The sequence below is a fragment of the Caloenas nicobarica genome, chromosome 6, assembly GCF_036013445.1.
Source record: "Caloenas nicobarica isolate bCalNic1 chromosome 6, bCalNic1.hap1, whole genome shotgun sequence".
Taxonomy (NCBI): domain Eukaryota; kingdom Metazoa; phylum Chordata; class Aves; order Columbiformes; family Columbidae; genus Caloenas; species Caloenas nicobarica.
The window spans coordinates 20,814,298-20,827,478 of record NC_088250.1 but is presented as its reverse complement, the minus strand read 5'-3'; the positions used below and the strand labels follow the sequence as shown (position 1 = coordinate 20,827,478).

General features: G+C 52.2%; 1 protein-coding gene across 1 annotated transcript in view; it reads left to right on the top strand.

The window, feature by feature from the left end:
* The first annotated feature begins 822 nt into the window (after positions 1-822).
* Positions 823-13,181, top strand: part of GAD1 (glutamate decarboxylase 1) — a 29,153-nt gene continuing 16,794 nt past the window's right edge. The window contains exons 1-5 of the mRNA XM_065637645.1: positions 823-892; positions 2,619-2,681; positions 7,914-8,072; positions 8,831-9,073; positions 11,607-11,697. Of these exons, the coding sequence (XP_065493717.1) occupies positions 823-892; positions 2,619-2,681; positions 7,914-8,072; positions 8,831-9,073; positions 11,607-11,697 (626 nt within the window). The remainder of the gene's footprint in view (positions 893-2,618; positions 2,682-7,913; positions 8,073-8,830; positions 9,074-11,606; positions 11,698-13,181) is intronic.

Sequence of the window (13,181 nt, the reverse complement as noted above, 5' to 3'; positions counted from 1 at the left end):
CAACCCTGTATTGGTTTTCGGAGCGCCGTGTCACCCAGGAAGGAGCTGAACATCTGGCGAGGAGCGATGGCTGGTCCAGCACCTTCATTCCCCCAGACAGACATTCCTTCTCCTGCCATTTGTGCCGCTAACGCGAGCGCGGGCACGAGAGAGTGCTGTTTAGTGCTGGAGCACGTACTGGTCCCGATTTGCTGAAACATGTGTGTGCAAATACACATGTATGTGGCGCCTGTCATTGGACCTGGGCAAAATGCACCTTTGTGATGGCGGGGGGTTGCCTGTTAGTCTTTGCTGAATGCTTAGCCTGGCGTGTGTTTGGGGATCGGATGATAACGCACAGAAACGGGCTCCGTTTGGGATTGTAGGTCAGTTGGGCTGGTAATTTCGAAGCCCGCTTTGCACGTTGGTTTCCATTTAACGTGAACCACATAACTGCCCTGCTCAGCGACCACCGATATAATTACGACAGACTTCATGCTCTGCTAAATCCGTCATTCAGGCGCGGGGGGCAGCGCCTCGGCATCCAGCGAAGGGACGATTTCGCTCTTCAGCCTGTCGAGGCATTTTCCAGGCGCGCCGCTTGCGCCCAGCCCCACGGCCCCGGCTCGGCCGGCTCCTGCCCGTCCTGCCGCCGCCCCGGGACCTTCGCGGCTCACGCCCGGCTGCAGACTGCCGGCCTCCGGACGGGACTCCCGTGCGGTTCTCTTGGAGACCAGACTACTAAAGCCGCGTTTTCTTCCTTCCAGCAAATTCCTTCCTGCCCACCCCTAGAGGAATATCGGAAGAAACCCAGGCTCTGAGGACTGGGGCTTTACTAAAGGGATGGCTGCCTCCGCTCCCTCTTCCTCCAACGACGCTCCGGACCCCACCCCAACTAATTTACGACCCACAAGTAGGTTTTAATATTTTCCTCGTTGAAAGTATTTTGGAGGCTTTGTCAACCTAGGCTTGGAAAGATCAATTTCGAAACGAAACCATAAATCCGTGAAGCCCTGTTCCGCGCCGTTAAGCAAGGCGCGGAAAGTGCTCTACACAAAGAAACCACCTTCTAGTGGGAGAGGGAGAGGTGAGTCTGTGGTGAATAAAACGCTGGGAGGAAAAGCCCATCTCAGCGGCCAGCGCTGCCTTTGTCTTACAGCCACATTTGAGGTATTTAGACAATAAACTTAAAACCCCAGATGGCCAAAAAAACCCGGGATGTTCAAAGGGGTGTGGAGAAAATGAATCAGTTAAAGGGCGAAGTTACACCAGTGGCTCAAAGAGGGTGTTCCCCCCCGCTTACATTTTATAAATGCTAATGCTGCAGCTTCCTTTCAGCCTACGCTGAAGCCTGTAATCAAGGGAAATTTGGATGCTAATTGTAGCTTTTCAAAGCCTTGTATTCCTAATTGCTCTAAATTCGCCTTGAGTTATTGAGGTGTGAGTGGGAAGCAGAGGCTGCTGCAGGTGGATAATCAGTTTATAGCCCTGCCAGGCAATTCAGACGGTCGCCTACTGAAAATAAATAAAAAAGAGTCTCGATGCTATAAAGCACCAGAGACAAAGAGCGGGCAAGAGTAAGAAACGAAAGGCTGTCAGGCACAGCAAAGTGGGGAATAGCTTTTATCCTGAAAGGGCTACGAGGCACGAGCATCGGAGTCATTATCGTCATTATTCTGCAACTGGAATGAACGGGGGAGGGGGAAAACGGTAGCACCGGATCTTGTTCTAGGCGGGAGTGACAAGCACTGCTGCCTTCGGCTGAGGTGCCACACGCAGAAATCGAATTAACTGGCAGCGCGGCTAAAACTGAGATAACCTCTGACAGCAGCACCCCGCCCTGCCCGCCCAGGGCTCCCCGCCTGCAGACACAGGCAGCGTCCCCCCCGAGACGGCTCCTCCGCTCGGCTGCGAGCGCTGGGGCGCTTTCCCTGGTTCTCCTTCCCCGGGGCCACGGACGAGGGGCCTCAGAGGCTCGGCTGTGCCCTGGGCAGAAGCCGACTCCCCCTCCACTTCATTCCCGGCCTTCATTCCCCGCCGCCCCCAAGTTCAGTGGAGCCGACGGGGGCTGGGAAGGAGACTGTCCCCTCCGTCGGTGCGGCCGCGCCTCCGGTGCTGCCCCTGCTCAGGAGTCTCTCGGAGATGTTTCCTCGGGCGTGCAGGGCCGGCGGGTGAAGAGGCCGCTATGTAGGGGGCCGCGGGGCACAGGGGTGTTGTGGCGGTGGCCGGGCCGGGGGCGTCCCTAGTGCGACCGTCGGCGGCCAGTCCGGCCGAGGCTTAGTCACGCAAGTCCAATCATCTAGTCAAATACTATTTTTCACCCAATTAATTCCTGATCTCTTTTGTGACCCCATTTCATGCCACTTTATTTTAAGCTGCCACTTCCCTGGAGCCCCGCCAGTAAATTATTAGATGTTCGGGTCCCAGGTGCCTTTCCCTCTCCTCTCGGCGGGCCAGCCTGTCACCTCGCTGTCACCCGAGCCTCAGGTGTCCCGCGCCCGGCACGCTGCGGCGCCGCCGGGAAGCAGCCGTTTCTCCCGGCGAGGGGGCCGCGGGGGGCTGTGCAGGGGACCGGGGTGGGGGCAGGGCGGCCGGGGAGACCCGCCGCCCCAAGGGAACGACTCTGCCCTCTCTTCTAGCTTACGACTCGTGGTGCGGCGTGGCTCACGGGTGCACCAGGAAGATCGGGCTGAAGATATGCGGTAAGTCCCCCCGTGCCTTGCCGTACGACCCCAAACACACCCACACTTCGCGACGCGCGTAGCCTCCGCCGGGGCGAGGGGCACTCCCGCGGCGGGTCCCACCAGCGCCGGGGGCAGCGCCGGCCGATCCCCCGCCCCGGACCGCGGCCGTGGGCGCCCCCTGCCGGCCGTACGGCGGCTCCGCGCTCCGGCTCCGCCGCTGCTACCGGCCGCGGTGCCCCCCGCTTCGATTTGCGTTGGCCGAGGCCTTGTCCGCCGCGGGAGGGACGGCTGCGGTCCCTGCCGCCCCTCCTACCATAAACAGGGATGTGCAGGCGCCGGCCGCCCCCGGCGCGGGGAGCGCAGCGCCCGCCGGGGAGGCCGGCGGCGAGGAACGAGCGGGGAGTTTGGCCGTCTCTCGCTGTCTGAAATTTTTCAACCTTATCTGACTAGAAAATACGGATCTCCTGGGGGAAAAAGATTAACGAGAGCCTTATTAAAGAGCAATTCGTCAGCTTGCTGGGCTGGTAAGATAGCGCTGGCAGCCAGTCAGCGCGCAGGCACATGAAATGCAGGAAGGGAAACAAATGCACAATCAGATCGCAACGTTATAGCAAGAGATTCATTTGCAGATAACAAGCTGTCTTCCTTCTCCAGGTTTCTCAATAGGGCCTTCGCTTTCGGAGACAAACAATCAAATCTTAATTTTCTGATGGCAAGAGTCGTTCTGCTTAGCCCGTGCCCCTTGTGAATAGAAATTATTTCCCATTTTCCCCAGCTACCTCTTTTTTTTTTTTTTTTTTTTTTTTTAGGGGATGGGAAATTATTTCGTGGGAGAAACGGGCCTTTTTTCAAAACAAGGATATATTTAAACTTCTTGCCCTACTTGCCTGGTCAAAGCTCATTCGCTAAGTATTTTGTTAGCTGGAAGTTTGGACTGAAAAAGAATCAGGGTGCGAATGTTTAGCCCTGTGTCTATTAGAGATTTCATCGGTACCCGCAGGCGACATTAACGAGTAGTCGCTTAGTTCTATAAATAGCTCCTGATCTGGGTTTAATGGAGCGTTTCCCTACCAGCCCCTTCAGTGGCTGGAGCGATGGGCTTTTTCATCATCGTTTTAATTTAGCCCGGCAAGCAGAACTGATAAAGTAACGCACCGTTAGGCTCGTTCCGTGTTGCTAGACTACCGGGGTTACAGAGGGACAGCGCTGCTTCTCTCAATGCGATCAAATGCGCTGAAAATGAAATATCCCACCATTTTGGATTTGAGAAGAGTGTAGTAGAGGCTTTGTGAAGGGAGTTCAAAACAAGCACGGCTCTTGTATTTTTGGCTTGGGTTTGGTCCTCGGTTTTTGTTTTCTGGCTTTTTTCTGGTTTACACGAAAAATATACCCCGAAAAGTGATGGTGATTCACAATAATCGGATTCGATCGCGACCACTAGTTTTGCTCGTATAAGCCCTCCCACTTGAATCTAACACCTTCACAAAGACAGAGAGGGAAGGCTGCCTCCGTAAATATGTGAAGTATTAAGGTTGCCAAGAATCCTAAGTAAACATGCTAAACAAGCTGACGTTTGGCTATTACAGATGATACCCGCTCGTCGTTACGTTTCATAAGACGTCGTTCTGGACCCTAAATATTATACAGTCACAAAGCTATGTAGTAAACCAGACGGCTCGGAATTGTTCTTTCTGTGTCTCCCACAGATATCGAATGATTTAGAATGAAAATTTTAAATAAGGGTGGAGCTCAGAGAGAAGGCAGATCTTGAACAATGAGTCGTTTCTTCAACCTGTGCAGTATATTATGTGTTTGACATTTTCAGTAATTAAGTATCCAATATGTATGTCATTTCTTCTCGAACAACTCACCGATTTAAGGATTAGGTCCTTTCCCTTCTGGTTGAAAGCCACCGCATGAAAAGAGCCCTGCCGCTGCCACACCGCCGTGCTCTTCGTCTCTACCCATTAAAAAAAAAAATAATTCAAGGCTGTTTAATGAACTATCACGGCAGGCAAAGTATGGGAAGATTTTCCCTTGTGTCTGGAGTGGCATGCTACACCTTTCTCTCCCATCTCGGCACTTATTATAGCTGCTGGGAACGATCCTGCTAACATTACTTTGGAATGAGTGGAAATACTCAACATAGTGAAATAGCTCAAGTGCGTCTTGAGCTGCTTGGCCCCAGCCAGCTGACGATTCCCAGCCCAGCGAGCAACGCAGGAGAGTGCGATTTCCACAGCAGCCATTTAAGTTAAGAACTCAGCTGGTCTCCGGAGTCAGAGGGATTTATGTTGCCAAGTCACGCAGGCGGTGCTGAATCCTCCGGCCGCGGAGGGAACCAGGATCTCCTGGAGCCGCCAGCGACGGGCACTGACCGGCGGCCACGGCGCGGGCTGGGACCCGGCCGGGCTGTCCCTGCCTCGGAAGGTGAGGTCCCTGCAGGGCGGCGAGGCCGAGGTACGCTCACACGGCTACCGTGTGCGAGGCCTGATGTGAAATCACGATGGACTTGTGGTCACGTTGGGGACAGAGAGACACCCTCGCCAGTCTGGTCTTACTCGGCTTTTAAAAACTCGGTCTCTTAAAGCGCATCAATGAAAACACCTGTCAGTGGAGCACCTGCAGGAAGGAGCTGCTGCTGCTGGGAAAGGCTGCGCTCTCCGGTGCTATAGGAGAAGCAGCGCAGACGCTATTTCATGCACCGCTACTTGCTGGATCTCTCCTACACCGACCTTACTTTTCAAGTAGGATACAGATGAAAGGTTTACTGTAATCATGCGTTTCCCCCGGGCGTGGAAGAAGCCGTCGAAGGCAGTGTGCTGCGCTTCCCTACAGCCCGGAACGCGGGTCGGCGCTGGGGACTGTCCCACTCCCTCCCAGGAGAGGAGCTCGGGGAACAAGAGGGTTCGGCTGCTCCAAAGCGAGGGGCTGCCCCAGCCCCGCGGGGCCCCCCCGCACCCTGGACGCTCCAGGTGCGTGAAATGCTGTCATAACCTGGGCGAACGACACGTTGTGTACAGCCAGATGACCCGATGCCACGCGGCAGCAAGTTCCTGCCGTTTTGGTTTTTTAATCTCCGCCCTCCAGCCGCCCCACACGCGGCCACGCAGCCCTGCGGGTCCCTCGCTGACAGGCCCCGGGCGAAGCCGCTCCGAGCCCCAGCTGATCCCCGCTGCCGGCTTCGGAACATAATAACGGGGAGGGGGAGTCCCCGCAGGGAAGAACCGCCGCGAACTCGTTTGGGCAAGGACTGAGCTTCGTGCCCCCGGTGTGCTGTCACCGCCGCCCTGGCGCGGCTCTAGTTAGGACAGACGCTTCAGCGAAGCCTCGGCCCCTCTGAGCCCGATGCCCGCCGAACCGGAGGCAATTGCAACCTTTCTTGGTTATTAATTCGCTGCCCCCGCTTTCCCACCGGAGCCTCCGAGGGACGTGTGTTTGCACACCGAGAAGAGCGGCAGTTGTGCAGCGGGGAGCACGGCTCCCGGGGGAGCGCTGCCGTTCTTAGAGACGTTTCTTCTCACGTAACTCTTCCACTGAGCATCGCGACTGAGAACCTAGAAGAAAGACAAGTGGAAAAATAAAGCAAATCGAAGCCACAGGACCTGGGGAAAGAGGGTCGCTCCGGAATTCAGTCTAGACTGTCCCTGCTTTGGTATCCGCTGCTCCACCTACTGAGCAGGTGAACAGCACTAGCTGTTGGAGGAGATAGTGATGGCTGCAAGGACCGTTAAAATCAGTCATCGATCCTGGACAGCTACTCTTGACTTGTGCACAAAGAGGATTTCCCTTAATTTTTTTTTTCTCGTATAACTCGTATTCCTAAAAGCATCATAGAAATAAAATCATAATGGGAAGATGAGTATCAAAAGGCAAAACGTGAAGTGTTCACTGAAAGTATGGGCTTGGCAAACCTGCCTGGCAACAGCCCTCTTAGAGGCTCGTTTGGGTGCCCGACTGATGCAGAAGGGGCTGCGGGACAGGGGCTCCATTTTCTGTAGCTCTGATGGGAGCCGTTCGCTCAGCTGCTCAGTGTCGCTCACTGTTCTCCGCACGGAGCTGCAGCCCCCTGGTCCTGCCCACGCTGCGGGGGGCCCGGCAGGAGGAACCCGCAGTCCCGGTTCGCAGGCGGCGCTCCCGAGAGCGGGGACACATGGCCGGAAAGCTGAGGGCACTGGAGGGAAGCGACGTCGAGGGACGTGGGTGAGCGAAGTTACAGCGTTAGTTTTCCTCACTGCGAAGTCCTCTTCTCTGGCGGTTTTCCCATGCCTCGACGAGCTTTGGTTTCAATTGTTACTTGTTTTAAAATGAAAGAAAGAAAGCAAAAAGAAGGCCGGCGCTGCCGTACCATCTCCTCGCTGCAGCCTGGGAGGTCAAAATCCGTTGCCTTTGTTAATAACGACAAGCCCAACACTTTGCTTGTTTTAGCGGGCATGGATTTGATAGATAAAATCCTGAAAATTAATTGTTCCTCCAGCCTTGTTAAAATAGATGGGTCTCATTGCTCGCCACGGGCCCTGCGTGGCGCCCACTGCCGTTAATTCTTGGGATGAGGGGATTTATTAATGCCGTTGCAGGTAACAACAGCAGTTGTGATCGGGTCCTGGGCGCCAGGGCAGCGTCTCCGGTGAGAGCGGTGCTCCTGGAGCCCCCGGCGGTGATTAGTGTTAGTAGCAAAGCATCTTTTCAGGTGGAAAATCCGCAACTCCTAGACACGTGCCGGTACGTACTGATAACAGGAAGGCTGGGTTGATGAGTGCTACCGGAGTCCTTAGAGCTCTGGCGCTCTCAGGACAGCTGTTCCAGAATGTCTCCTTGTTCTCATGCCTTTTGTGCGTGACAGCACCAGGAGGAGAACTGAAAGTGGCCCTGATTTTAATCATACACCATTGCCTCTGTCTGCTGGGTCCATAAACTTCGCCTGCAGGCTGAAATAGCATTGACTCATCCTGAACTCTCTTCCAGTGGCTGATTACTGAAGTGGAATCTGTCTGATCGACTTAATAAGAATTTACCACTGCACTAAATGACGAAAATTTGGTTTTTGCATGACTGGGTTTTTGCAGTTGATGGCATTTTGAGCTCTCCCTCCTGGAGGCAAATAATCCCCATAAATACTCTTGTTCCTGACCTCATTAGTCAGATCCAAAGCCAACACCACTTTGAACTGTACAGAGCTACTTTAGATATTTCTAAACATGTTGGCAAGTGAGAAAACTCTGACCTGTGCACCTTGCAATAACAATGTAGGGTTCCTGCAAAGGACCAACAGCCTGGAAGACAAGGGCCGGATCGTCAGCTCCCTGAAGGAACGACAGTCCTCCAAGAACCTGCTGGCATGCGAGAACAGCGAGAAGGAATCCAGGTTCCGGCGCACCGAGACAGACTTCTCCAATTTGTATGCCAGAGGTAAATGTTCTTTACAGCTTCTGCTTGCTCCAGCTCGAGCATGTCCCTTACTAGTCTGACCCCGTGGAAGTGCAGCCACGTTCAGACCGTGCTTTTGCTTGGTTGTTTTTGAAGGCAGTTCTGTGTGTGTGTTTGCTGAGAACCGCACTGGCAATGTGTACAAGTTTCCTGAAATGTGATTTTACGTACTTTGGGTTGATCCTCTGCAGCTCAGCTCCAGCAATTCTTCCGGGATGATTCCAGATCCAGCCCCCGGGAGGAGAGCAATTTTATATTTTATTTCCTCCTCAGTAAAATAGCAATGAAACGGTTCGTGGTTGCTGATACAGGGCCATTGACAAGAAGACTGGGAAAGGGAAATCAATCCCGTCGCGGGGTGGGGGCGCGGAAGCTTTGCAGGAGAAGGGCAGGTGCGGGTTTGGGGTGCTCTTGGTCCCGGGGAGGTGAGTGCCCCGCACAGCGCTAGAGGTGGGTGCTCTTGGCCGGGGTGCCTCGGAGGCGCCCTGTCTGTTCCCGTGGGCGACCTAGGCTCGCCCTTCCTCACCAGACGAGAGGGGCCGGGAGCCCCGGGGGCAGCGGCGAGTATCACTCACCAGGGAGCGAGCGGGGCGGCCCGGGGCTGGGCGCCTGCCCCGCCACAGTCAGGCTGCGCCGGGATCGCGGCTTCTGGGTCCTGGGGGTTGCTGCAGGTGGTCGGGGCTGATTCATCTCCGCCTCTCGGTCCCAAAGCAGGCGCTGACGGTTGGTTTGTCCCATAGATTTGCTGCCCGCCAAGAATGGCGAGGAGCAGACCATGCAGTTCCTGCTGGAGGTCGTGGACATCCTTCTCAACTACGTGAGGAAAACGTTTGACAGATCTACTAAAGTGCTGGACTTCCACCACCCACACCAGCTCTTGGAGGGCATGGAGGGCTTCAACCTGGAGCTGTCGGACAACCCCGAGTCTCTGGAGCAGATCCTGGTGGACTGCCGGGACACGCTGAAATACGGAGTGCGGACAGGTAGGTTCTCGCACACTACTTGAAGAGTCCCTCCTGGGGCTTTTTTTCTGGTCCACAGTGAAGTGAGCAGGCTTGAGCCCACGGAGGTAAGTGCACACCCTCGACTCTGCCTCCCAGGAGGCTCCGCTCCAGGGCTGTCTGCGGGTGCTGCTTCTCTGCTCAGAGACTTCAGTTATTGATGCTCCATTCATTCCCGGCGGGCAGGTTCGACGCTGTTTGCGGAGCCTAGAAACAAGTTTTTAAGACGTAATCTCTTTCACTTGATGAAATGCGAGCTGTCTGTATCTCCAGGGAGCAATATCATTAGGTAAATGAGGGCATAAATGACACTGAATTTGCAGTTTTTCTTCTTTATGTTCACCAGACGTTTAATGAAAAAGAGACTGAAATCCTAGGAATCATCAATAAAGGAACCCTGCAGATTTCAGCCCATTACCCAGGAGCCCCGCCTGTCCAGGTCCTTCTGAATCGGATAGAAATGCCCGTTTATAATCACTCTTTTTACTGAGTGAGCCGTAGCCAGGCTCTAGAGGAGAGACTGTGCTCATTCGGACTGTTTGGCCTGAAATGTTGTACATCTGTATCAGCAGAAAGCTCGGCTGGCAATAAGCCTTGCTTGCTGTCCGTACCCAAGCAGGTCAGGAACTGGAGCGATAAGGGAGCGTGCCTGCCCTCCCCAGTCCTGTAGCAGCGCTGCAGAGCGCTGCTCGGCGAGCAGCCCGCTTCGGCTGGGCTCCTCGTTCGACAGCCCCTGGTTGGGCAGCTGCGGGCAGTGGCTCCTGAAGGACGGGGCGCTGCTTTCTCCACTGTTTGGTTGTGCAGCTGTGAAAACCCAGCGCAGCACATTCAAGGAACAAAATCTTGACAATAAATGTGACGGTAAGCTTCCTGTCTTTTCCCATTTACGTGGTGGTTTGATTTATTCAAGAACGCCAGGGGAATATTTTGATTTTGTGCCTTTATTCCAAGGGAAGCGTATTTCACGCCCAGACCTGTGGGTTGTTGAACAGGTCGCCAGCAGCAAAGCGGGAGTCACTGTGGTCGTCTGTGTGCTTACACTGTTATTCCGGTATTGATTGCTCCGGGATTTTGAGCAATCTCTTCCGCTCACCCCGACCTCCCTTGGAGCTTTTGCGGGACCGGCAGGACCTGTCCCCGCGAGCTGAGATGCTGATCTCCGATCAGACACAAGCTCAGTTCAAAGCAGTACTTGGTGCAGCTTTAAAGAAGAGCTGCTCGGGCCGTGTGACGCCCCAGGACACCCACCCTGGCTTCCCGGGCTCCAAGGGCTCACGTTCTCTCTCCAGGTGACGCTCCCTTTTAAGCCAGAGGAGCTGAATCTGCAGCTCAGCCTCAGAAGTCCGAAGGCTTGCTAATAGCTTTAGGAGGCCAGTGAAATGTCTCTTAAATTAACTTTCCAAACTGCGTGGTACGACAAGGGAGAGAAATACCGATTTGCAAAGCAAATAGCTAAACCATGGTGATGGCTTTGGGCTACAGTCCTGAGCCGCTTCGCCTCCCTATTCCCCCGATTTCCGCGGCAGCCTCCTCTTCAGGGCGTGTGCGCACCACTATAAAAGGTTCCCGTTGACATTGCTCGGAGCAGAATCACATTTATTTCTTTATGTCATAAGATGCTGATGTTCCCTGTGTTGAGCCAAATGCGACATGACAGGGCCCCTCCGGGCGTCGAGCGCTGCCCCCCCTCTCGGGCTGGGCTGTCCCCAGCGTGTTATCTGCGTGTCCTTTCCCAAGAGAGCAGAGATAAGGGCTAAATCATGACACCTTCACCTCAAAGTCTGTCATCGTTTGTTAGGAATTTCATCTCTTCATGCTGGAAAAGTAGACCCACAATAGCTGGGCTCATTGCGTATGAAAGTTGGGCTGAAACACAGGATTATGATCGACTTCGGTTTGATAGCAAAGCCTATGCTTATGAGGTGAACCCCGGCTTTTAAACTATATGGGGAAAACGCCCGTGCCGACGGGCTTTTGGGGGGCTCTCAGCCGCACGGGGACGTTTCCCGCCGAAACCCCGTGACACGACGCTCCGTGGCCGCGCAGGCTCCCCCGTACCCCTCCCTTCTCCCCGCAGCCTCATGACAAGCGGGTGAGCCTTCCTCTCTTTCTCCATTCAAATGCAAACGACCCCAGCACCTGCAGGTTGCTGCTGCCAAGTATCCGCCCTGCCTCCCTCCGACCTCCCCGGTGCTGTTAAGGCGGGGGGAAGCGGTGGGAACCGCTTCGGATGATGGGCTGCTCCGAGCCCTTGCACAGGCTCGGTCGGCTCTGAGGTTCTCTTTTGTTAATATAAACATTAATGATTCCGTAGAGGAGCTCCCTCCAAAGCGGTTTTCCCGGTTTGTAACAAGACGCCTGCGAATGTTGGTTGACGGTCTCCACATGGACTTGCTTTGAAAACTTTGCTGCAAGTGTAAAACTGTGGTTTTGTCAGGATAGTTGGACGGTGTGAAACTGAAACCTGGGAGACACCGGTGGAGTTGTTCTAAGTGAGTCTCAATTCTCTTTCCAGGTCACCCTCGCTTTTTCAATCAGCTGTCCACAGGACTGGACATCATTGGCTTGGCTGGGGAGTGGCTGACGTCAACTGCCAACACAAACATGTAAGCAGTGTCTTGTCGTCAGCATCTGTGACTGGTGCTCAGAGGAGCTACCATCTGTCATGGTAGACGTGTTGTCATAGACGTGTATAATATTCTCCTTTAAAGACCGATTGCTGCGTCTTCAATAAGCGTGTGTCATATTTTTCCTAATGTGCCAGTAATATAATGAAAATAGTTACATAAAGCTGAACAGTTTTACATTTCTGTTTAATAGAAATGCAAATGTATCAGAGCACATGGTAAGTAAAACATGCTGACTTTAATATAACAGCATGAAATTATTTTTCTTCTCTTGGACCCATCTTCTTTATCTTTTTCCATTTTTCTTTTTTAAGCTTTGTCTCTAGATTGAATAATTGTGCAGCTACCTAAATCTTAACAGAAAATGCAAAATATATGTAAAACTTCATTGTCTTTTCTCCTGTTGACTTCAGAGGTAGCAGGCTTGGGGTACCACTTCTACTGTTCATGGGCTGGTAAAGAAGTGGGTTTTGAGTGGCTTCAGAATGATTGGAAATGTAACAATGAAAATTAATTTGATAATGAAGGAATTAGTCTAAGATTTATTAAAGTTGTGTGTAAATAAACAAATGGAAGTATTAAAAAGTAGAACTTTACATCCAGAACATATAAATGAGGAAACTGTTCCTAATTTTTCTTGACCTCAGATTTAATGAAAACTAGATGTAAATGCGAGGTACCATGTTGAATTCTTGCAACAAAATGTAATTAATGAAAAAAGCCCCACCAAACCCAAAAACCTTCTAGCTAGTTTTTATTTATATATTGTTTTGTATGTGCTTAAAAATGTGAAGGGAGTCCAAATACTTGACAGGTAACAGACTGCCTTCTGGTTCAGTCCTGAATTGGATGTGTTTTAACTCTAAAGTTACCTGTTTTGGGTAGTTTGTTGCCAATTGGCACAACACAAGAAATGTATCTGCTGATTGGAAAATGAACAACATTTTCACTGGCTTATCCATGAGTAAATGGTTCATTAAGTATAGCTGATTACTAGCAGCTCTATGTAGATTACGAGCTGTGCCTGTTTTGTGACATTAGCAATAAAGAAAAATACATAAGATGCTCCAGCCAAAACCAGACTGCTCTTCATAATAATTATCTTCTCAGTTAAATCATCTTCTTTGTTAAAATGGTATGAGACTTTCAGATTTAAAAGCCGATTGGGAAGAAAACCCAGCAACATGTATTTTAATCATAAAACAAGTATTGCAAAGTGCTTTGAAGTGTCTTTATTTTTTTTCCCCCACAAAAATTAAAAGTGAAAACAAACCTGATTACATTTCTAAAATAAAACTTTGCTTAAATATTGTTCTTCTGTGACAAAAGATACTTACAGAGAGTGTCACTTTTGCAAACACCTTTTCCTTTGACTTAGTTATCCTTTTGTGATCAGTGAAATTGCACAAATCTGACAGGACATACTATAATTGAGCTCTGTCGCAGTATTATGAAATACTGGC